We start from the raw sequence: 20,806 nt of genomic DNA, 5'->3' as shown, positions 1-20,806 counted from the left end.
AATAAATTTTTAAAAAATAATTAAATAAACTTTGCTGCGCGAATGAAGCCATCGCTACTTGCAATGTACACCATATTATTTTCCCCACAACAAACACTGTTAACGCAGCTCCCAACATCCACTTCTCCAAGAGATCTTGGTTGTGTCGCATCAAGATCGGTCCAACCCTTGAGCTTTTTGTCGTAGCCACCGGAGTACAAGTATTTCTCATCCCCGCAAATGGCGTTCACGATCCATTCGTGGCAGTTCTGCAGAAGGTAGTGGGAAATATTTATTCAGATTTCAATCCAAGAAAGAAGACTACTTACCGGTAGGTGCCAGATATGGGCAAATTGTTGTTGTGGGAGATTGTTAACCAGTTGAAGACCCATTCCAGATCTATCTGGAAAGGCGAGGAAACTGCGCTTGCCCTCCACAAGCGGGCCGAGCAGCAGAAGCGGAGACTTACCCGGGAGAACTGCTTTGTTACTATACTTTCCCGATTTTCCTTCAACTACGAGGGAAACCACTACGTCTAGATCGCGAACCGTATAGATGAGCTTCTGCTCCCCGGCCAACGACTTGACCTCCTCCACCAGGCTGTATTTGAAGAGCATACGGTCATTGCTCCATGTGGTCACCACTCCCTTATCATCGCCGGTGTAGAGCACTGATCCGTCGCAATACATGGCCTGGATCGCATCATCGCAGCGGAAGAGCTCCTGAACGGCGGAGTCTTCATACGGAGGAAGCATGAAGTGCACCTGACCATCGCAACTGCTCGAGTAGATCTTCCCATGCTGGTTTACGGCCATGCAGTAGATGTACGACTCATGGGCGTTCACTGTTGATATAAGTTCTAGTTGGGGAGACCAGATCTGCCAAATTGCATCCAAAATTTATCATCTTTTAGTGTAAAGATGCTGCTTATTGATACCCACTCGGATCTTCCCGTCAGCACCACCGGAGAACAGCTGGCCGCCGAAATACGCTACGCATGTGGCATCCCCCTCGTGCCCCTCAGTGGACGTGTGTTCGATTCGGGCGTTGTTGGCCATTGGGCGGATGGGAGCGAACTGAGGGCATCCCATCCTCACCATCCCTGTATATATGGCACGGAAGAACTACTCTCTGCACAGATATAAATAACCACAGTGTGTCCAAAAAGATATCTCCCAATCTTTGTTCTTAAACCAATTCTTAAGGAAGATACTTAAGATACTCCTGTTTAGATTGTCCAAAACGACATTATTGATTAAGTTTCTAATCCTTCCCTGGAAGCCGTGGAAATCGATTTTCGTACATGACTTTTATTGTTTTTCAGTCTTCCACTAACGTATAAATTGTTATATTGGATAGCGCTGTGAAAGTATTCAGTTATCGTCCCATATGTCTATATTTATTATTTTGGAAATACTATTCAAGCATGATGGAAAGGAAAGTTCCGACCAATCTCTTACAAATATCGGTATTATATATTAAGAGATGCTGGCAATTTCGTCAATGAATAAATGATGGATTGGTTACTTTAATTATATTATACATACATAAGTCGTGTACACTTTAGATTCAAATAAGTTGTATAAATTGTTACAGTGCAACTACAAGGAATGGCTGAAGCAGACTCCTTGGTGTTTATAAATGTTGTATATATCGGCAAAATCGATCATTAATTTGTTTATGAACTGTTCAATGTGAGCGTCAATAGATTTATATAAATATTGTAATAAATAATTACGTAAAAATGTTATCATATTTTAATCATTAATCCTATTTCCCACATGTTCTTTTATATATGTTCTTCATGATTTGGGGATCTATCTTGTACACGCAATTGTTAAAAAATCTAAAAATTATAATTTAACGTCTATAAGCAATTCAACGGATTGTGGGAGTCCATTCAATATCATTTAAAAAAGATTTCTACCGCAGCTCATTAAATTTATGAATAATCATTGCTTCGCATTTTATCCTTGTCGGTGTCCTGCAAGAAGTATATTATTTTCTTTAAATGTTTTTCAATATTATTGGAATATACTTACTCTTGGCAAGTCCTTGGATGTGGACAAGCCCGCTCTAAAGCGCACATCGTTTTTTATTTGTTCAGTGCTGAAATCCCGGTCCCGGGGTTTTAATCGACTCTTGTTTGTGTTGTTTTGATATTCGTTTTTCCTGTTATTGGAGCCGTAGTGAGCCCCAAAGTCATTTTCTCTGTCTCTGTCGAAATCCCCGCCTTCTCTGTCCTTAAACTGATAGTCGCCGCCCTGCTTCTGGCCGTCAAAGCCGCGACGATACTCGCCGTAATTGCCCCTGTGAACTGGATTCCGGAAACCTGCTCCGCCAGCATTAAAGTGCTTTTGTGACATGCTACCACCTCGGCCGTCCCGGTCTCTCTCCTTGTCATCTGTGTGACGATTGAAACTGCGTATTGGGGGGGCTTGAGATTGGGCATTACCCTCGGATACGTGCATTGGCGGACGCTTCGAGGAGACCTCCTCTTCCTGCTTTCGTTCGTAGTGGAAGAAGTCATCGAATATGGACGTTGAGTGGTTGTACGAGTGCAAGATCTGCAGCACCTCGATGCCCTTATCGTTAGGGACTTCCTGGGTGTCTCGCGAGTTCGTCACCGACTTATTGTCATTGTTTTCGAGGCGAATGTGCCGCAGTTTTCCGTTCGGCACATCTTTCACGTATATCCACTTTACCTTGAACTTGCCTCTCCACTTGTCCTGTGACCACACGCTGGACGTCGAGTTGTAGTCCACGGCGGTCATCATTTGTGCCATGCCGCAAAAGTGGCCGGAGCCGTTCACCGAGAAGAACAGCATTATGTTTCCGCCCTCTTTGTGCCGCTCCTTGAACGCATCGTCCAATCTCTTGTTGCCGTGATCGGTTGAGCACCAAATCTCATACTTTATACTGCGGTGTATGTCATCTTCGGAATAAGATTTAATGACAAAAAATCTGAAAAGAAAACGAAATTGCTCTCAAACCGTTTCAACCAGCTGGAGGTAAGTGCCCTACCTGGCTGCCGATGCTTGTTTTAAGTCCATGGCTTTTGGGTTATAATTGTTTTTGTCTTTTAATTCGTCCAACAGCAGCTGGGGATCGACGGCTACCTCTTCGGTTGCTGAAGGAGCCTCCACCGGTCGCGCATGGTTCTCGTCCCGATACTCGAACTTGGAAGAATTATCCAAGTCCCCACTGCGGAAGCTGGAATAATTGCCCGATCGCTCAGGGTTTCGAGCTGGATGAGCGGGGGCCTCTGGCCTCCTGCCGTTTGGTGGCACGAAAGGGCCAGCATTGTTCGTTGGACGTGGGCCTGCGTTGAAGTGTGTCGGATACTGTTGCGGTCCCAGATTCCGGCGAACCGGGCCCGTGGGCGAAACCTTGGCTCTACTGAAGTTATTGTTGTTGCCCAATCCCTTATTTTCATACTTTTGGAAGTTCTCCGAGTCCTTGTGCACTTTCTCAGCTCGTGCCCCCAATGGAGGAGCTGTGTTTCCCGAAATGGAGAAGTCTGAGCTTGGGTCCGAATAGCCCAAGTCGATCGGAGACGGGGGAGAAGGTACCGGAGGTGGCTTATTGTTCGGCAAGTCCCAAACATTAACATCTAGATTGTGCTTTCCCGGCACCATCGGCGGTGGTGGCATTCCAGGACCCTTTTTCTTATTGTTGGAAGTTGTGGACGCTGCCTGTGGACCGAATTAGATTATTAGATGAACTTTAGTTATAAAATATATGAAGCTTACTCTAGATGTTAGTTTAGCTGGCTGGGAGGCAATCGAAGCCCAGGTTGTCTTCTTGGGCGCAGCGACAACTTCGTGATTTTGTGCTTCATCGCAGTTTCTGTTGTCCAGTTTTAAAGACGGGTGGTCGTTCTCATTACGAATTGTCTTAAAAATATAATAATATTTAAAATATAATATTATTAAGCTTGAAAACAAACATACCTGTGTTACTGGTTTTCTGGAATTCCAAGGGTTTACTTGGTGCTCATCGCGTCGTGTGTTATTGGGAATAATATGGCCATGTCTTTTATATGAGTCTAAAAACAGAGAAATTATTTAATTATTTTTAAAATGGTTACAAATTATTTTTAAATAGAAATACTTATTGAAATTTGGAAAGCTCCTACAAGCAAAGCAACATGGGATTCGCAGTTCGATTTCTATTTCGGTAAAAGGTACACAAAATTTCCAAAAATAAAATAATCAAAATTATCCTTTATGATGGAGGAGGAGACTTTATCACTCAGCGACAAGGACACCATCCCCGCGAAAATCGGGGTGATAGGGGAAGCCAGCCTGGACTCTCCGCTGTTTCTAAAGGATCGCATGGAATATGCTGTCTGCACACCTTTCGGAAAGCCATCGGATGTCCTTATCGACGGCGAGATCGACGGCGTTAAAGTATGCCTTCTGTCTAGGAACGGCCGGCAGCACGATATTATGCCCACGAACATTAACTACAGGGCGAACGTGTGGGCCATGCGGAAGATGGGTTGCACCCACATCCTGGCAACGAACACCTTCAGTTCCCTGCGCGACGACATCCAGCCAGGGAGCTTGGTTATTCCCCACGAGGTGATAGATCACACGACCAGACGGGCCCAGAGTTTCTATGATGGAGCAGTTGGGAGTCCGCTGGGCGTTTGTCACGTCCCCATGAACCCCGTGTTCTGCGATCGCACTCGCCAACACCTTCTGAGCGCCGCCAGCGAACTGGAATTGCACGCCCAGTTCAAGGGTACGGTTCTGACCATGGAGGGACCTCGCTACTCCACGGTGGCCGAGAACACCATGTTCCGAAAATGGGGGGCCGATTTGCTGAGTATGACCCTCTGCCCGGAGGTCACGCTGGCCAAGGAAGCCGGCATTTTGTACGCCTCCTTGGGGCTGGTCACTAACATGGAGTGCTGGTGTGCCCATCAGCAGATCGCGACCACCCACGAGATAATCTACACCTTCAGGAAGCACGCCGAAACTGTGCAGAGTGTATTGTTGTCGGCGATTAAGTATATTGGGGATGAGGATTGGGCCGAGGACATCCTTAAAGCCAAGGTGGGTTTAATTGGAGGAAGTGCTAGGTCACCGATTAAGCTCATTCTCTGTTATCTTTTCAGGTGCTGGTGTGCAGTAACTTTGCCAATAGCAAATAATATATTTTCCTGTTTTGAAATTTTCAGTAAAGTTCTATTTTTTTCAAATATTTATTTTATTTTAATTTTTAAATCCTGGTTCCAAGATGTAAAATTCGAATTACCCATTCTTACTAGTCTATTATTTATTGATGACCTGGCGGGTCGTTAAAAAGAAGCTTTAATCATAAAAACAAACAGATACTTGGCTATTTTAATGCCAAGTATCTTGAATACTGTTCATAGTTTCAGACAACAAATTCCTGTCTACAGATTCCAATCGGTAGAAAATCAGAAAATTCCTCTAGGCGCCTAACGAGATGCTTGCACCGAAAACCAGTTACGAGAACGTTACATACTAAGTACTTGCTAAAAGCTAAAACAGTTATACATACCATGGTTGGCGTTTATCTTTCGGCCCTTGTTCATATTATTCCACGGATTGTTGCAATTCTCTTTAAAGTTAAACGGCGGATTTTGGAATTGCATTGAGTTTTCATTGACTTTTTTTAAGCGACGGGTGATGGGTGACGGGCGGTGGGCGGGCGGCGATGGGTGGTTGGGGGGCAAAAGGACGAGGTAAACAAAAGTAAGATACATGACGGGCACATAAAAGATAGTTGGCATACCAGAGACATCATCGTGACTGGGGGAAGATAGATTTTCGTACGAGGCCTCATCAACTTGTTGGCTCCATGGTATATTTCGCTCCTCGACCGATTTAGCTGTGGAAAAAGGGGAGATAAAGGGCATTAAAACCGAACGTTTGGCCGATCAAAAGCTGCTTCCTGTCTGTGGGGACCCTTTGTCTGTGGTGGTGGTGGTGGTGGGTTATATACCTGTGTTTCCTGGTATTTTCATCTGAAACGATAGCACAGCAGGTTCAATTATTATCAGGGGAATGACATTTTGTGTACATCGTGGCGGTGTACAATATTCTTGTATATAAACATTTGAAAACTTCCTGCCGAGACCCGACTAAATCGCATCGAACATATGTACGTATGTGTGTATGCAAAATACAATTACCTGATCCACGCCTGACATTTGCTGCACTTTTCTGCCTGAAAACGGGGTAAATACGTTAATTTTCGATGCGGAAAAGGTCTGACGGGCTTCCTGCAATTACCCTTTTAAAAATAAATTATATAAAAACACAAGGCAGGTGGAATTTGTTGCTTAAAAGTTTTGGTAAACTCCGATATATTTTTTACTTAAAGAACCACATACACTGACACCACACGCACATTAACCAATACACTGACATAATTCTTAACGCTTCCGAAGCCGTTTCTTTTTGAACGGCGTTGCCGAGCCATAGATGCAGTATTTTAATACTAGATTGATACCAGGGCTGGTGGTACACAGTGTGGGAAAACGTTTCGAGACCAGTAAGAAGAAGACAAGTAGCCACCTCATCTTTGTCAGTCGTAAAAATTGTTGATTTAACTCGGGAAATGGCGAGGAATTTGCTTATCCTGTGCACACTGATGGCCTGGGCCTGGACCGGCGAGGCTGTCATGTTCAAGCTGACCCCGAACACACAGAAGTGCCTTAAGGAGGACATCCAGGCCAACCAACTGGTTATTGGCGAATATGAAGTTTCCGACGTACCCGGCCAAGTCATCGATTATATTGTGAGATTCTCGCTGCTAATATAGAATGAGCCTGGATAATATATAATTAAATTTATGTTTTAGGCTCGTGACACCAAGGGTCACATCCTCTCCCAGCAGGTTCACATCACCAAGGGCAAGTTTAGTTTCATGTCCGAGGTCTACGACGCTTACGAGATATGCTTCATTTCCAAAGTTCCTCCACGTAAGTCAAAACGTGCCAACTGCTATTAACCAAACATTATAAACAATGCTTGATCACCACAGACCAACGCGGCATTCCCCAAGAGGTTTCGCTGGTAACCAAGAAGGGCGTAGAAACAAAAAGCTACGAGGGTGTAAGTATACATTTTTAATTAAAAGAAACTAGTATAAAAAAGCTACTATCTTGAATAATTGGCTGTTTTTATCTTGATAGATTGGCGAGGCTTCCAAACTGAAGCCCCTGGAAGTTGATCTTAAGCGCTTGGAAGATCTTTCGGACTCGATTGTCAGGGACTTCGTTCTCATGCGGAAAAGAGAAGAGGAAATGCGCGACACTAATGGTGAGTTGCTACCGAGAACCCTGAAAAATTGACCTATTTAATTGGAACTATTTGCAGAGAAAACAAACAGCCGCGTTCTGTTCTTCAGTATTTTCAGTATGTGCTGCTTGCTTGGCTTGGCAACGTGGCAGGTCCTTTACCTTCGCCGGTACTTCAAGGCCAAAAAACTCATTGAATAGTTTCACTTAGATTTATAGAAGTTTTGTGTGTGGAACTGTATTTGAATGACTGGGTTTAAAATTTCATCTCTTAGTATATTTTCCGAAATAAATGCAACTACCACGTATGTATATTTTATTACTGCAATAGCTCTCCACATATCTTAGCGGTGTGACAAATAAATAGTTGGTATTGGACGCGTTTAACATAACAGGTACATAACACAAAACCGCGCGGTACAAGTTATTGGCTCAGCAGCTTGCATTGCATATAATTGATAAATCCGAAGCTCTAGACGGTTGTTTCCTTCAGAAGCATGGCACTGTCGTCCTTGCAGTCTTCGTCCTTAAGGGCCGAAGCTCCCTCTTCGTCCATGTCCTGTTTTTCCGGACTTGAGGAGGCCGGCTTCATCAGGATGTAGCGCGACTTGGCCAGAGCAGTGCAGTTTGAATCGTCCACGACAGACTGTTCCATCCAGAGACTGTCATCGTTCAGTGCCTCACTCACCAGCTGCGCCAAGCCCTCCGGTATTTTTGAGAAAGATTTAGGATCCGCTGGACCTACAAGCATACGAATCATGAAATAGCCATGTTTAAGTCAGTCACAGTCCTGCAAACCGGTTCAAAGGGCAGGCCGTTTACAAAGATTTCTTTTGATCAGTTAACAGCTTGTAAATTATTTGAAAATCGAAACTGAAAATATTAAAAAATAGAATAAAGTACAAATGAAAAGAAAAGATGTGTGAGGTAAAAAAACGTAGTTTATTTTCTTAAGATAGACGGAACACATAATAAACAATATACATACATACATAATTAAAACACAGATTCGAAGAAATATTTTAATACAGGCTTAAACCGAACTGCTGCTAATGCGAGAAGGAACCAAATATTTAGATGGAAGCTAGACATTACTCTACCTATTTACATTCGATTCCGATAGTTTAAAATAAATATATTTACACAAAGTGAAACCAAAACACAGCTCTGGAACTTAAAAGTATGTTTGCTTTCTAAAATAAAAGCACTTTAGAAACTCCTTGACAATGTTGATGAGATTTAGTTTAAAAAAAAACAGTTGGCTTAAAATACTTTTATAAATAGCAATGCGAAATGGTTCTTCTTCTAAAATGATACAGTAAGTGCCTTTCAGCAAGTTTTTGGTATGATGAGCATGCAGATGGAAAGAAATATTTCATTCCGTCGTCTATGCGAATTTATAAAGTGTATGGCGCTTTAAAAAGCAGTATTCTAGTCGCCGATTTTAAAATATTTTACTTAAGAACAAAATATAAATCAAAATAACAAACAACAACTGGAATTAGTGGATAGTACAACACATAGGAATAACACTAGAGCTGCGTCTTTGGCGCGGTGGAGCAGCATCAACTTTGTCAACATCACCCGCTCCCGCATCCGCGCTCGATTCCACGTCTCCTTCGCCTTTAAGGGACAAGCGCTTCAGGGTCTCTAGCCTAGACTTAAGTTGGCCGGGAGTAACCGTGCCTCGGGATGGCTTCTCCGGGCTATTGCTCGACTCTGGCAGAGGCGAAGCGTCTATTTCACCCGCTTTACTCTCTACAACTTTCTCCGGCATGAATCTACGGTCAAGTGGACTGCGAGAACTGCTCGAGGACGAGCTAGTAACTTCCGGATATGGGGAGTGCGACTCGGTGCTCTCGGGAGTGTACGGGTCCTCGAACAGTCGCTCAGAGTCAGTACTAAGGTGCTGCGTGTCGATACGGTTGATTATAATCTCTTGGGTCAACATGAGTCGCTTCGACACGAGCTTATATCGGTGGGCGACTGGCTGCTTTTTGATTATATTCCGACACATGGGGCAAATGGTTTCGTCAGCTCGGCCACTATCATCGAACTGGAGGTTATTGGTAGATAGATGTGCGCACAAGCACATACAGATATTATCTGAGTCAATAATGTTAATACTAATATTCGGAAAGTTGGGGGAGCTCGTCTTGTCCGGCTCCTCGTCTTGACTAATTTTGAGGGAGTTGTACATGTTTCGAGACTCCGTCGTACTGGTGGCTATTTCTTTGAAGAGCTTATTCGAGTACGGACAGAACTTCAGCTTGACTGCGGGCAGAGGTGATGTTGAGATATCGTTGGAGGTTGCGTAAGTATGCGTGTTGCAATCACAAGATCTATAAGTACCTTTGTTTGGTTTAAGACGGACAGTTAAGTAAACAGGCTACATGACAAAAAAGAAGAGATAATATTCATTAGACTGATGGAAAAAATTTGTGGGAAATCAAATAGCAGTAAAAAGGGTGCACTAGTACCTGTCATTAAAATGATGGGTTTATCTTCGAAATACATTTCAATGATAATCTAACTAACTTCGAATTACCGAAGCCTTCAAATATCCTTGCTGTTTCATCCGAAATCAATAAAAATTGGACCCCTACAAACATACGTATATACCAAAAGAATATCAAAGATATGTACAACATGCTAAGCGAAAGTTTAGACAGTGCTGTATAGACAGTGCAGATCTAAGTGTTCTTCTTAGTTTCCCATAAGTTCTTAAGCTCGAAATACTTGGGAGGATAAGCATACTACTGGAAGCCGAAATAAAACACAGTATGTTAGGAATAAAAGCAGAATTAGAAACAGCCTCTTCAAGTCAACACATTCGGAAACAAGATAAAGCTTCTAATAGCAAAGAGCAAGAATATTTTCTAAAAGAAGTGCACGATTTTCTGCAAGGCAATCAAGAATTGTAAGTAGTTTTCGATTGAGCCTTGGGTTGTTAAAAATTGGTTGGAGACAGTGTTTAAATAAATCAGATATCATACCTTGTGGTCGCCCATGCATACCGCTTCCCCAATCATGCCGTACGTCGATTCATCATTCTTGACGATCTCCTGGACCTGGGGACTCATTAAAATTCGATCACACCACGCCGGACATCGAGTGGACATATAATCCGTCGGCATTTCGGGATCTTCTTCAAAAGGATATGATGGCACAAACTGAATGGGGTATTCGACTAGCACGTCCTTGAGTGGTTCCAGTTCCCTATCATATTTTTTAAGCTGAAAAACATTTTCAAATTAATCTTTTATGATACAGGTTTAGGAAATTCTTACCCAGTCTTCTTTAAACTTTAATTGATGATCGGCATGACTAAATTCTTTTTTTCCCACAGTAAGTACGTTGTCCCCTGTTGAGTTTCGATAGTTGATTTTATCGTTCTCATTCTTAATATTCTGCACTCGATGGGCGGTCAAGTTTTGAGTGAGTTCCTTTTAAAAGATACAAGTTATATTGAGATTCTAAAAAATAATATTATAAACTTACTTTTACAACGCCCTCGGTGTCGCATCTAAAATTAAAATCACCAAAGAGGAAAAAGGGAACAGTGCCATTCACTTTGTCCAAATGGAACCTGAAAGATGTTATAATTATTATCTAAGTATTTTAGAATGTGATGGATTAAAGACATACCTTTCAATCGTATGAACTAAAGCTCTTCTTCTGGTTTTACAATAAACGGAGGGGAAGTTTTCGCACGCAGCCAGGTTGGATGCATCGTGGAATAGGTGAATATTGACTAGATCGATAACAGTTCCATTTATTTCCCAGCGTGTTCGCATAAAACCTTTTCGCGACCACTTGCACTAATGTTAAAAACCAAAAATAATTCTCCAATTCGAAAAATATTTAAATCATACACACCTCGGGGAAAAAATGTTGCGGAAATTTGGATTTCTCCTTGGTGGCAATGGTTTCTATGTTTCCTGAATAGATATGTTTACCTTTAATCACTTGAAGGTCCTCCTCCCAACTGTGGGTCAGGAAATTCCACAGTTTCAACGACGCAACGTCTTGGTGGACAAAATAAAGATTTCCAAGAGCCTGAACATAAATGTTATACAATTATATGAAGGATAGGTAGACTATTTTTATTATTTGTTGTTATAAATTGGGAATATACATGATCAAGACCACCAAAAAATTATATTTTAATTGTATATCGAACATTAACAAGACGATTTGTATGCACATTAGTATCTGAAGTTCCGGTTGACCTAGAAACACAGTTTTTACTCACCGTAAAATATTCGGCCGACTTGAAGTCCTCATCCATGAATATTTGCACGCAAGTGTAGTCTGCCATGACAGGTGCATCGCAGAGGGATTTGATGAACTCCTGCACGTATTCCATGGATTTCTCGTAGGTCTTGCCGCCCACTTCCTGCAGGTGCAGTGCCAGGAACTTGGCCTGAACGTGCGTCACCTTGTCGAGGAATTCGTGAAGCCATAGCTGGAGCAGCCGCTCTGGCTAAAATGTGAGGAAAATTCAATTAACATATCGTATCTCGTCGTAGCACCCATGTATACATATGTATATGAAATTGTTTGTAACCACGAATTTGTTTCGCGGCCCATAGATACATATTTATCTATGTTAGTGGGCCCCACATAAATATGCGTATTTATACGCATCGACTGAAGATTAGGGTGATCCCTTTGTGTTGAGGTTTTATATCATTATTTTAAAAGCCTCACAACTTTATCTTAGTATCTTTTAGGGAAGGCAACACTAAGCATACTTTCAAGCGACATCTTTTACCAAACTTTGCGAACGGTTTTCTGATAAGCACTCTTTTTTGTACTAATTAGGACCACCCAACGTACGAATACATATATGTGCTGCTTGGCCCCATACGTAAACATGTATATAGATTTGGAGTAAAGCTGCTCCTCTTCATAACTTACATCCTCGAAGAGACTTCCCACGTTCGCCGTGACGAGCAACACCTCGGTGCACAGGATGTCCTCCTGTGGTCCTTCCATTTGCTTTTTCCTGCTGTGCAACAATTTTATCCACTTTTTCAACTGCCCCTAATATTGAAAAAATGTAAATACTTGATATCGAGATGGACTATCGTGTGCAAGCACGATACTAAGCTCTCTGAGTGTGACCGTACTTTTGCGTTCTTCCCGCCTCAAAAGTTTTGAATTTAGAAAAGGGCTAAACATTTTGTTTTAGATTAGATATTGGTTAAATATTTAATAATAATGAGAATGTGGTTTATTTTTAATAATGAACAAATGTTCGAGGAACACTATAAAAGCTAAAAAGCATATAATATCATATACAAATATCAACGATTAATAAATTGAATATCTTTGGATTGTATTGTTACTCCTTTAAGGCCCTTAGGTCCGGGTAAAGGGCTCCGGCGCTAATGTAATGAGATTCAGGCTTGCGCAGGTCCCGTTTATAGTCGCTAACCACGGCTTCACCTGTCCTTTTGACCATCTTCTTGGCGATTCCCTTGGGCGTTATGTAGTTCACATTTTGGCTAACCACAAAAGCATTTCCCACCGCATCAAAAGTGCCACTCGCGAGGTTTCCCGCTGGCTGACCGTATCTGCAATTGAAGGAAAATTAATATAAATTATGTATTACATCAAAATAAATTGAATACTCACTTGTGCTCAATGATCTTGACAGAGTTCTCGCTAAGGCTGTTACCCAGTATCTTGGCCGATGACTCCAGACCGTCGAAAACAGTGCTCACGCCTTCCACAGCCCCCGCCGCAATGGTCATAGCTCCTTCCATGGTGCTGTTAGCCTGGCTGCTATCATAGCCGAATCCCTTCTGCAATAGTCGCGATCCCTGCTCCTGAATGTGAGGAGCTAAATAGCGTCCTACTGCAAGTGAAGCTGTGCCCACCTTTCCGGCTATCCATCCCGTCATCCCAGCCGCAGCATGGGTCACCTTCTGAGCCACTTCCACTGGATGGGAAAAAAATTAGCATTCGTCTATGAATTCTTTCCCCAAGAACTTACCCGATGTCTGAACAGAGCTGGGAACTTGAGCTGGAGCGTCAGCAGAGGCTGGCGTCATCTTGGAGATGAGATACGGGGTGCTCTTCATCATAAGACCTCCAGTTTTTTCTGCACCCTTCACCAAGTTGCGAGCAATAAAGTCAGCCGCACACACAATGTGTCTGGACACCTGCTCCGAGCCGGAAACGGCATCGGAAGAGAAGCCAGCACGTTGAGAGGTGGGGGACTTTAACTGCTCTACGGTGCCAGCAAGCACGGCTTCCAGAAGATCCAAAAAGAACTGCTGCAAGTCCTGAAGTTGCTCCTCCTCGGATTCCCCGGCTGTGGTGCTTAGTGGACGCAAACCCTCCTTGGCCAGAATCAAGCCAAAGGCATTGCCCGGCTGCTGACATTCCATATCGGGAAAAATGAAAGCCCCATACTCGGTGCGATAGCAGTTGGTGATGGAGGGAATGAGCGGGTATAGCCAGATCATACCTGGCTCCCCGTTGGGCATCGAGCATTGGATAAAGTATATTCCGCTTAGGTACTTCCAACGACCCCCCACTGTGCACATGACTAGCGACATGGTGGAGGCTCCGCTTATGGTTATCACGGCACCGGTAGTCTCTATTCTGTAGAGCTTGACTTGTGCCTGGAACAGCTCATCCAGCTGGGCTTGAGAATCTCGATCGGCTAGAAGTTTCCTCAAGCCTTCGGCCAGTTCACGATAGGTTTTCGGCGAGCCACCGGCGTTGGCTATGTCGTAATGAGTAGAGGGATTCTCCGACAGCAGCGGTCGCTTTGCATCTACCTCAGAGCGGGTTTCCTCCTTGGCTTCCACGGCGGTGTCATCTATGGGTTGATTCCGAGTTCGAAGAACCTTCAGCCGATAGCTGACCTCTGTCTTGGCACTTTTAAGCTTTTGGATGAGCGCACAGGCATCGTTCCACTCGCTCTGCACGGCATCAATTTCGTCCGGCAGTCCCACTGGTATTCCAAAGGTGTCTTCTATCATTTTTAGGGCCTGCTCGTAGGCCTCTATGGCCTGCTCCTGAGATTCCTGCTCCTCGTGTTCAATGGCCTGTTCGACTTGAGTCATTGCAGCTTTGTAGGCCTGTTGAATTCGGGCATATGCCTCCAGAAATTCCGTTTCCTCCGACATCACGGCGTTGATAATCTGTGAGAAGGAAGAAACGGAGTCACTTAATTTGTGTCACTTTACAAAAAAGGAAATATATTCCTTATATGCATATCTAAAAACATATTCTAATATTTTTCAGACTACAAACTTGTTGGCAGAGATTCATCCTGGCGAGGCGGATACCAAAATTAAACTAAAAGGGCCAACAGAGATTCGCTATTTTTTGGCCAAAATGCGTCACCAAACTAGTTGTCACCGAGCCTCCGCCTCCCCCAGAATCCTTCTCGCGTGTCTCAAACAGCAGCTGCTATAATTGAATTTTCGCCAACAAGATTTCTTTCGCCTTGCTGCCCGCCCATCCGATTTGCCACGCCCACTTGTTGGACTCACCTTCGGGTTGTACTTCTGACTGAGATTCTATGGCTCTGTGCGATTGATACAGATCTGTGCACTTTGTCCGCTAAGTCATCGAACTGAAAATAATACGACACGTCTACTTTTCATTTCACAATTTCGTCACGGTTTTTATTTCGCAATGTTGCTGCACCTGTGTACTTACCTTGCATATTTTTCTGGGCCGGTTATTCCGGAGTTTCTGTCGGAAATCTATGTATTTTAATTAATCACTAAATAAATTCTGCATCAACATTGTGGGTTGACTTTTCAGGCCTATTCTGTTCTGTTTTGTACCTTTTTGTTTTGCTTTCCTCTTTCGCTAATCGACTGCGCCAATTGGGAGTACTAGGCACGTTCAAGCCAAAACGTCATACGATTATTTACTTATGCGATGAATATTTTTAAAATAATTTAATGAATTTAAAAGTGTTAATAAAAATATATTTACGTCTTTGATATGAGTAATTTTTTTAAAGACATAAATTACAAATATATTATATTATATCATAAATACACTTTATTATTTTTTGATTGATTTATTGTCTTCCCCCATTCAAATAAACACAAAATCCTTGTAAATTAAAACTTTGTTTTAATCTTATTTATTCGTTTTTTTATCATTTTTAAAATACAATAAATGTTATTCCTTTAAATATTTCTTGCTGATTTTGTTTTGAATGCACAAAATACATTTCGTTCGATTCGGACGACATTCACGTGGTGTGTTTCGGCTTTTGTTTGGGAAGAGGGGGCGGCCGAGAGGGCCAAATATACACGCATATGTATGAAACATATGAAGCTGGAGCAACGAGATACTCTATTGGAATTGGTTTTGATGGTGTCGATGACCTCGGATTCGGATTCGGATTCGATCCATTCAAAGAGTCAAATTCTAACAAGTCGCAGACTTTTTGTCTTCGGGAGAAGATCTTTTGATTGAAATCACAATATATATAGAATTATATACCCGGATAACTCTATAGTACACATAACTATGTATGCGTTTTATGTATCTTTAAAAAGAATAGTTCATAATGCAAAGTCGACGAAACTGTCGGTCAGATGAAAAATAACGGTCTAATATATTCGGTACTCCGTCCATGCACTTATCGCTGTGAACCCGGAGGCCTGCGGACTGAGATGGAGCTTCGCTTATGCGGTTCCAGCGCTCGCCACCTCTCGGTAGGCGTCTTGCAACGCCTGCTGCTGCTCTGGGCTGAGGGTACTGATGCAGGCTTGCATCACTTCGGGGTTGGACTCCACCTGCTTGACGATGGTTAGCATGCGGGTACCGGTGGCGCTCTGCACCTCAAGAACCTTGGTGCAGAAAGCCTCGGCGATGATGGAGACGATGCGTGGCAGATTGCAGTTGTTGGCTCCGAGGATAACCTGGTGGTTAGCTTCGATCAGGTCGCACAGGTAGCCGTAGATGTGGGTGGCTTCCTCGGGATCCTCGGAAATGGGCAGCCACGAGAACCACACGCCAATCAGCTCATCCACGTTAGTCAGTGCCGAGGGGTTGTACTTCAAGATCTTGGTGTACGCCGATATGGCATTCTCTGTGGCATTAATGTTGTCAATTTCGCGGGACTTGGGATCGTTGATGACCTGCACCAGCAGTGGAATGATCTGGGCGCATGTAACGGCAAACTGCTCGCCGGCGAACTGGCCGAGCACTCCGCATCCGTAGGCAGCGGCCTGGCGCACCTCTGGTGACTTGTCGCTAATATACTGGAGCAGCGCCGGGGTAAAGATCTGTGAGTACGGAGCGCAAGCTGGACCACAGAATTCTGTAAAGTAATAATGACGTCGGATTAGGCTTTTTGATAAACCGTAACACCTATAGACTTACCGATTAAATCGTCAAAAACGCACACACCCCACTGGCGGTCAGCGACGGGGCGGCTGGGATCCAGGAGCTTGACAAAGTGAGGGGCCACCTGCTCGAAGGCCGGCAGGAACTGGGCCTTGTTGGTCAGGAAGAGGGCGTGAGTGATGTCCACGATCTTGGAAAGAATGTAGACGTCGGTGTCATCCTGTTCGGCCAACTCTTCCTCAACACCATCGTCGTAGTCCTCCTCATTGCGGGCCAGGAGACGCTTGTCGGCCCTCTCGAAGTGCTCCAGAAGGTATTTGTTGATAATTTCAAGAACCTGCTTCATTGCATCCTCGCTGAGGCAGTTCGGTCCAAGGGTTTCAATGCACATGGCGAGAGATTTCAGCAGCTCCGACTGAACATCTGCCTCGGGTTCAGTGTTGATGACCTTCAGCAGCTCCGGGCAGATGTACAGCCACATACCCTCCAAGTACTGGGGCCCCTTGATCTTGGCGCAGTCGAGCAAGTAGGGCAACGATTCAGCGGCGGCCGTGCGAACGCCATCGTGGAAGTAGAACTTCAGCATGGGCACCATCTGGCGCACCACCTCCTCGGCGTACTCGGCGAATCCCTCCTTGAGCTCGCGGGCATAACAGACCAGCATTTCGCAGGCAGATGCCTTGTCGTCCATTCCGGCAGTTCGAATGGCAAAGTTCTGCTGCTCGCCCAGATTGATGAACGACCACTCCACATCGCCCTCAATGTCCTCCACCTCGTCGTTGTCCAACATGGCCACCTCGGGCTTCATTGTGGCTGTGCGCATCACCGGTCCCATCACCACGGGCAGGTACTGCTCGAACTGCTTGCCCAGAATCTTGCACATGCGGGCCCAGGCGGTGATCAGGTAGGAGGTCTGCGGATCGTCGTCGGGCAGCTCTCCGCCTTCGGTGTGGTTGACCAGCAACATGTCCATGATCTCGCCGGCGTCGCCGATAAACTTGTCGCGTCCGACTGCCAAGCCAATGAGACTCACGCACTCGATGGTCTTGCCGCGAAGCATGCGCAGATCCTCAGAGTTGGCGTTCTGGATGATGAACTTCAGGCAGGGCATCAACCGGTCGTAGTAGGCCACGAACTCGGCCTCGCAAGTGTCGGCTACAGAGGCAATGGTGGTCACCACCTGTTCCAACACCAGCTTGTTGCCCTTCTCCACCAGCTCCTTGAATTTGGAGTTGAGGATCGTCTCCAGCTTGGTCATGATACCGTCCAAGTAGCGTGTCAGAATGTTCTTCGGACAGTCTTCACTGAAGTTCACCAGGGCAGCTCCGGCATGGGCTTGCACACGAGGATTTTCCACATCGTCGAGCAGAGACAGCAGTCCGGGAATAACCTGACTGTGGAATTTCTTCTCGAAAGTCGGAGCAAAATCAGTTGACATCTGACCGATGGCATTGCAAGCAGCGTAACGCACTCGGGGGTGGGGATCCCGCAAGAAGTTCAACACGCCGGACATAACTTCGTCCAAGATGGCCTCCATCTGCTTGTGGCACCCCTCACCGATGGCCGAGATAGCCATGAGAGCTGCAAAGCGGTGCTTCCAATCCGCATGACTCAGCATGGCCGGCAAAGCGTTCATTACCTGTGGCAGGACGACCTTTCCGCCCAGCCCGCAGGCAAGACGATCCAAGGAGGACTCGGCGATGACGTTGTTGTCACTGTGGTCGTCGTCATCCACCACATCGGTGGTGGACCACTCCTCATCTTCCTCGAGGTCGGTCATCATTTGCAGAACCAGCGGGATGAGGGCCACGATGTACTTGTCTGCCCGTTTCCGCACCATGGCAGGGGCGTTTTCGGAAAGCGACACCATAACCTCCAGGACAAGGTGTCGCCAGCTGTCCTCGAAGTCCTGCGAACTGAATACCTTCATGCAGATCTCGAAGATAAACTCCAACTGAGGTCGCAGGAACTTCGGGCAGTTCTCAGTCATCTCGATGAGCAGCTTGAGCAGGTTCTGATCTTCCTGTCCCTCGATGGTCTCTCCAGTGATGACGATCATCCGTGGGAGCATATCGGCAAAGTGCTTGTAGATGGACACCTCCTTCTCTTTGTCGTGGAAGAGGATGAAGGCGCCGACAGCTCGCACTGCTTGCACTCGCACCTCGGCATCGGAGCTGGGGTCCATGCTCTTGGCCAGCATCTGCTTAATCAAGTCAATGTACTGCGTCTCCTGGTTACCGAATATGGAGGGGACACTGGTGAAGATGCGCAGAGCTGACTCCTGAAGCTGCGGCGTGGGCGAGTTGGCACACTGGAAGAGGAACTGCAGGATATCCGGCCACTGGTTGTTGCCATCTTCGTCGATCAAGTTCCGGGCCACCTCGGCTATGACCTCACAGATCTTGCGCCGCAGCTGGGGAGTGACCTCCTGCTGAACGGCCAAAAGGATCTGCTGGAGGAGCTGGTTCTGCGACTCGGCTGGAATCTAATGGTAGGGGAAAAGGGGTTGAGTTGGAATCGGTTCGGGATATTCATTTCATTTTCCGGCTAACCTCTTTGTAGAATTCCAGAAACTCCGTGGTGAACAGACGCCGCAGAAGCACAGCTGCCATTTGGCGAGCCTCCTCAGATTGCTGACCATTGTGGAGGTTTGCCAAGAGATGCGTTACTTTCAACTCCCTGGGTAGAGCGTTGTATGTTTCCTAGAACAATAGAAAAAAGCATACAGTTGTAACTTGAGTAGGTTCTTCTGGCATGGCAGGTGTTCACTTCAATTGAACTATATTGATACTTTAATAAATACAGGTGAAGAAAGGCATTTTCAGATTAACTAGACCTGTTGTTTTTAATGGGAAACCACAAAAAAATAAATTATTTATGTAAGAGTTTCTACAATTGTTTTTTGTGGAAAGTTGTTTTATGGATATAAATTAATCTAATAGATTTGTGTAGAAAAATTATCATATCTATTAAACTAGAAGATTATATCCGAATAAGATACATTATATAGTGACTTTTATTAATCTATTTACAAACAGACTTTTTTGTTGGCATATGGGAGTCGCTATAGTGCAACCAATATTTAGCTGTAGTCAAGGTAAATAAAGGAACGTTCTCCGCCGGTGGTTTCCGTGGGCGGCTGGCGCTCAAGGTCAGCGGATGGGTGGGGTATTTGGGGTGGGGCGGTGCCATGTGGCGCCGGAACGGAATGGGGAATAGAATATAGCCTTATCAGCGACACAGCCAACAGATTGCATTTCCCAGACTATGTGTCATGGATTATTTTTGCACCTGCTCTTTGTTTCCGTTTTCCCCAAAAAGTCAAATAAAAAAAATCATGTGGCGGCCATAGAAATTGTGCGATTCCTATAGAATTGCGCTTTGTTTGGCTGCTTCGCACTGCCTCCGTCTCGCTCGCTCGCTTGCTGCCCGCAACAGCATGCGAATGTCGATGCCAAAGCGGAGGGCGAAAACACGTTTTGTGTGTGCGAGAACAACGATGAATCAGGCCCGAATTTCTCCGAATAGATGGCCCTCGCAGACCAAGTTATCATCTTGCAGATGCCGCTGTCCGAATTATTGTGTAGTATATTCTGTATATTGCGCATCGAGAATTGGCCAGGGCTATAGGTAATTCTGCCTGCAGATCCCCCGTTCCCTCCATTCATTTCACCACGGCGCATCGGTCACCGCATCGCAACGCAGGGCAAAGCAACTCACCTCGGCCTGCTGGCGCACATCGTTGTCCGTGGATAAAAGGGAAACCAGGAGCTGCTGGAACTGGGCCTGATCCGCTGCCATCTTCACTATCGCTTCGTCTCCAAGTTGGATGCAACAGCACTTCACAATAGCGTGTGGGGGATACCACGGTTACTTCACAATCTTCACGCGGGAGGGCCGCTTTAAAAAAGAACCAAGGTGAGGAGCTCGTGAAATGTGTGGGAATGTATCGAGGTATCGAACTGTTACTTCTAGCCTTCATCGATAGTTTTTTTGCTATCGACTATCGACGCGTTACCTACTTTATCACTGAAACATTTAAAAAAAGAATAGCTTTTAATAGTCTAATAAAAATGCATTTCCGACTTAAATTAGATGTAGCTAGTGAGTAATAAAAAAGTATGCAAGAGTGCTGTCAACTTTGAACTGCCAGCCTAGCTTGGTCAAGCCTGAAATGCTTGTTATATTTTAGGATCTAAAATTTAGATC

At 44.9% G+C, this 20,806-nt stretch overlaps 7 protein-coding genes across 11 annotated transcripts; 2 read left to right on the top strand and 5 right to left on the bottom strand.

The window, feature by feature from the left end:
* Nucleotides 1–20: 20 nt before the first annotated feature.
* LOC108131000 (F-box/WD repeat-containing protein lin-23) lies at nt 21–1,213 on the bottom strand. The gene is made up of 3 exons (XM_017249710.3): nt 921–1,213; nt 309–857; nt 21–248 (listed from the first exon to the last, which is right to left on the bottom strand). The coding sequence occupies exons 1-3, from the start codon at nt 1,077–1,079 to the stop codon at nt 21–23; spliced, it is 936 nt and encodes a 311-aa protein (XP_017105199.2). The 5' UTR covers nt 1,080–1,213.
* Nucleotides 1,214–1,474: 261 nt separating this feature from the next.
* Ythdf (YTH domain-containing family protein) lies at nt 1,475–6,395 on the bottom strand. Its single transcript, XM_017249701.3, has 10 exons — nt 6,249–6,395; nt 6,149–6,183; nt 5,959–5,980; nt 5,749–5,844; nt 5,515–5,622; nt 3,933–4,027; nt 3,732–3,875; nt 3,004–3,674; nt 2,022–2,943; nt 1,475–1,963 (listed from the first exon to the last, which is right to left on the bottom strand). Exons 2-10 carry the CDS (start codon nt 6,164–6,166, stop codon nt 1,922–1,924), a joined length of 2,118 nt encoding a protein of 705 aa, XP_017105190.1. The 5' UTR covers nt 6,167–6,183; nt 6,249–6,395; the 3' UTR covers nt 1,475–1,921.
* LOC108131001 (purine nucleoside phosphorylase) lies at nt 4,129–5,190 on the top strand. Its single transcript, XM_017249711.3, has 2 exons — nt 4,129–5,042; nt 5,105–5,190. The coding sequence occupies exons 1-2, from the start codon at nt 4,209–4,211 to the stop codon at nt 5,138–5,140; spliced, it is 870 nt and encodes a 289-aa protein (XP_017105200.2). The 5' UTR covers nt 4,129–4,208; the 3' UTR covers nt 5,141–5,190.
* Nucleotides 6,396–6,499: 104 nt separating the features above from the next.
* Nucleotides 6,500–7,566, top strand: bai (Transmembrane emp24 domain-containing protein bai). Its single transcript, XM_017249715.3, has 5 exons — nt 6,500–6,756; nt 6,820–6,940; nt 7,003–7,073; nt 7,154–7,280; nt 7,338–7,566. Exons 1-5 carry the CDS (start codon nt 6,577–6,579, stop codon nt 7,457–7,459), a joined length of 621 nt encoding a protein of 206 aa, XP_017105204.1. The 5' UTR covers nt 6,500–6,576; the 3' UTR covers nt 7,460–7,566.
* On the bottom strand, nt 7,538–12,356 carry 5PtaseI (inositol polyphosphate-5-phosphatase A). Of its 3 annotated transcripts, XM_017249704.3 has the most exons (9): nt 12,182–12,355; nt 11,514–11,744; nt 11,138–11,317; nt 10,907–11,079; nt 10,760–10,847; nt 10,549–10,704; nt 10,255–10,494; nt 9,611–9,647; nt 7,538–7,999 (listed from the first exon to the last, which is right to left on the bottom strand). In XM_017249704.3, the coding sequence occupies exons 1-9, from the start codon at nt 12,257–12,259 to the stop codon at nt 7,731–7,733; spliced, it is 1,452 nt and encodes a 483-aa protein (XP_017105193.2). In that variant the 5' UTR covers nt 12,260–12,355; the 3' UTR covers nt 7,538–7,730. The 3 variants fall into 3 exon arrangements, with proteins under 3 accessions (XP_017105193.2, XP_017105194.2, XP_070137784.1); XM_017249705.3 differs by lacking the exon at nt 9,611–9,647 and having other exon boundaries at nt 7,803–7,999; nt 12,182–12,353; XM_070281683.1 differs by lacking the exon at nt 7,538–7,999 and having other exon boundaries at nt 8,190–9,647; nt 12,182–12,356.
* Nucleotides 12,357–12,474: 118 nt separating this feature from the next.
* Nucleotides 12,475–15,096, bottom strand: spartin. Of its 3 annotated transcripts, none has more exons than XM_017249638.3 (5): nt 14,945–15,096; nt 14,776–14,858; nt 13,263–14,421; nt 12,902–13,208; nt 12,475–12,840 (listed from the first exon to the last, which is right to left on the bottom strand). In XM_017249638.3, exons 3-5 carry the CDS (start codon nt 14,404–14,406, stop codon nt 12,609–12,611), a joined length of 1,683 nt encoding a protein of 560 aa, XP_017105127.2. In that variant the 5' UTR covers nt 14,407–14,421; nt 14,776–14,858; nt 14,945–15,096; the 3' UTR covers nt 12,475–12,608. The 3 variants fall into 3 exon arrangements, with proteins under 3 accessions (XP_017105127.2, XP_070137786.1, XP_070137785.1); XM_070281685.1 differs by having other exon boundaries at nt 14,776–14,878; nt 14,945–15,067; XM_070281684.1 differs by lacking the exons at nt 14,776–14,858; nt 14,945–15,096 and adding an exon at nt 14,534–14,652.
* Nucleotides 15,097–15,350: 254 nt separating this feature from the next.
* Nucleotides 15,351–20,533, bottom strand: Karybeta3 (karyopherin beta 3). The gene is made up of 4 exons (XM_017249755.3): nt 20,318–20,533; nt 19,150–19,299; nt 16,634–19,082; nt 15,351–16,571 (listed from the first exon to the last, which is right to left on the bottom strand). Exons 1-4 carry the CDS (start codon nt 20,396–20,398, stop codon nt 15,934–15,936), a joined length of 3,318 nt encoding a protein of 1,105 aa, XP_017105244.2. The 5' UTR covers nt 20,399–20,533; the 3' UTR covers nt 15,351–15,933.
* Between the last annotated feature and the right edge of the window lie 273 nt (nt 20,534–20,806).

This window comes from Drosophila bipectinata, chromosome 3R (assembly GCF_030179905.1).
Source record: "Drosophila bipectinata strain 14024-0381.07 chromosome 3R, DbipHiC1v2, whole genome shotgun sequence".
Taxonomy (NCBI): domain Eukaryota; kingdom Metazoa; phylum Arthropoda; class Insecta; order Diptera; family Drosophilidae; genus Drosophila; species Drosophila bipectinata.
The sequence above is the reverse complement of the archived record's forward strand: the minus strand, read 5'-3'. Positions and strand labels throughout refer to the sequence as shown.